Consider the following 1,847-nt stretch of genomic DNA (forward strand, 5'->3'; position numbering starts at 1 on the left):
CACTCTGGAAAACAGTATGGAGGTTCCTCAAAAAACTAAAAACAGAACTACCCTACGACCCAGCAATTGCACTACTAAGCATTTATCCACAGGATACAGGTGTGCTGTTTTGAAGGGACACATGCACCCCCATGTTTATAGCAGCACTATCCACAATAGCCAAAGGATGGAAAGAGCCCAAATGTCCATCGATGAATGCATGGATAAAGAAGATGTGGTGTATATATATATATATATATATACACAATGGAGTATTACTCGGCAATCAACAAGAATGAAATCTTGCCATTTGCAACTACGTGGATGGAACTGGAGGCTATTATGCTAAGTGAAACTAGTCAGAGAAAGACAAAAATCATCATGACTTCACTCATATGAGGACTTAAAAAGACAAGACATGTGAATATAAGGGAAGGGAAACAAAAATAATGTAAAAACAGGGAGGGGGACAAAACAGAAGAGACTCATAAATATAGAGAACAAACTGAGGGTTACTGGAGGGAGTGTGGGGGAGGTGGGCTAAATGGGTGAGGGGCACTAAGGAATCTACTCCTGAAACCATTGTTGCACTATATGCTAACTAATTTGGATGTAAATTAAAAAAAAATTGGCATAAGACTAGGGAAAAAATGAGCAGATGATTTGATCTTGCTATTTTTACACCTCCATTTTCACCCTGCCATCCTGACTCAGACATTCCATCTTGGAGAATTTAGTTCCCACGCACAAACAATTTTGTTTCGGTGCTGTGCTTAATAAACATTGAAATCAGAAATATACGGGGAAAAAAAAAAGATGAGGATAGTTTGCAGCCATCAATCCCATCTGTGATGTAGACAGCAAGACACAAAGACGTTATCTCAACGGGTTTATAAATGATACTTTAGCAAAAACTATTCTTATGTTGAGGAACCCCTGAACTGCTTACGGGGTGTAGGAAATGAGGAGTGAGACAGAGAAGCCTGGATGAACGTGGGGCAGATGTAGGAAAAGGGGCAAATGAGGTAGCACGGCATCTGCTCCATACATGATCCAGCCAAGCCCAGGTCCCACTGCCAAGCAGGAAGCTGTGTGTAACATCACAAAAAGGAGTGACCCTTGTCTTGGTGAAGCCAACGGCAGACTGTCATCACAGACAGATGTACCTATCAGGGACCAGGTTCTCTGAACTCCCATCTCTCCACCCAGAGTCAGAGTCTAGAAGACACAGACGCCCCATTCCTGTTGTGGCCCTGCCATGGGTCCCCGGCTGCTCTACTGTATGGCCTTTTGTCTCCTTGGGGCAGGTGAGTCCTGGTCAGAAAGGAAATCTTTGAGAAAGTGATCTTGTCCTCAGTTTTGTATCTTTATTTTACAGCAGCAATAACAGTCTCCTTGGCTCTGTCTCTGTATTTTCTTTCTCTCTCTGCAGGTCACACGGGTGCCAGGGTCATCCAGAGCCCAAGATACCAGGTTACCGGGATCGGAAAACAAGCGTCTCTGAGCTGTTCTCAGAATCTGAATCATGATGCCATGTACTGGTACCAACAGAAGCCGAACCAAGCCCCAAAGCTGCTGCTCTACTACTATGATTCAAACCTTTACACCGAAAAAGACACCTCTGATAACTTCAAAGCCAGCCGAACTAACTCTTCTTTCTGTTCCCTTGACATCCTCTTGGCTGGCTTCGAGGACACAGCAGTGTATCTCTGTGCCAGCAGCAAAGACACAGAGCTAGGGTGTTACCTCTCCCCTGATCATAAACCTCTCTGTTTCCCAGATCCAAGATCCTTCGACAGACCACCCTCCCACCCTACAGCAATGGTAGGATGTGGGTTTATGGCTGTCGCCATCTCATCTCTACATAG

At 44.5% G+C, this 1,847-nt stretch overlaps 1 gene segment (V, D, J or C); it reads left to right on the forward strand.

Annotated features, from left to right (window-relative positions):
* The first annotated feature begins 1,160 nt into the window (after positions 1–1,160).
* On the forward strand, positions 1,161–1,847 carry LOC125930484 (T cell receptor beta variable 7-2-like). The segment is given in 3 exon segments: positions 1,161–1,286; positions 1,412–1,718; positions 1,760–1,847. Coding segments are annotated over 3 exon segments (444 nt in total).

Source organism: Panthera uncia, chromosome A2, assembly GCF_023721935.1.
Source record: "Panthera uncia isolate 11264 chromosome A2, Puncia_PCG_1.0, whole genome shotgun sequence".
NCBI classification, from domain to species: domain Eukaryota; kingdom Metazoa; phylum Chordata; class Mammalia; order Carnivora; family Felidae; genus Panthera; species Panthera uncia.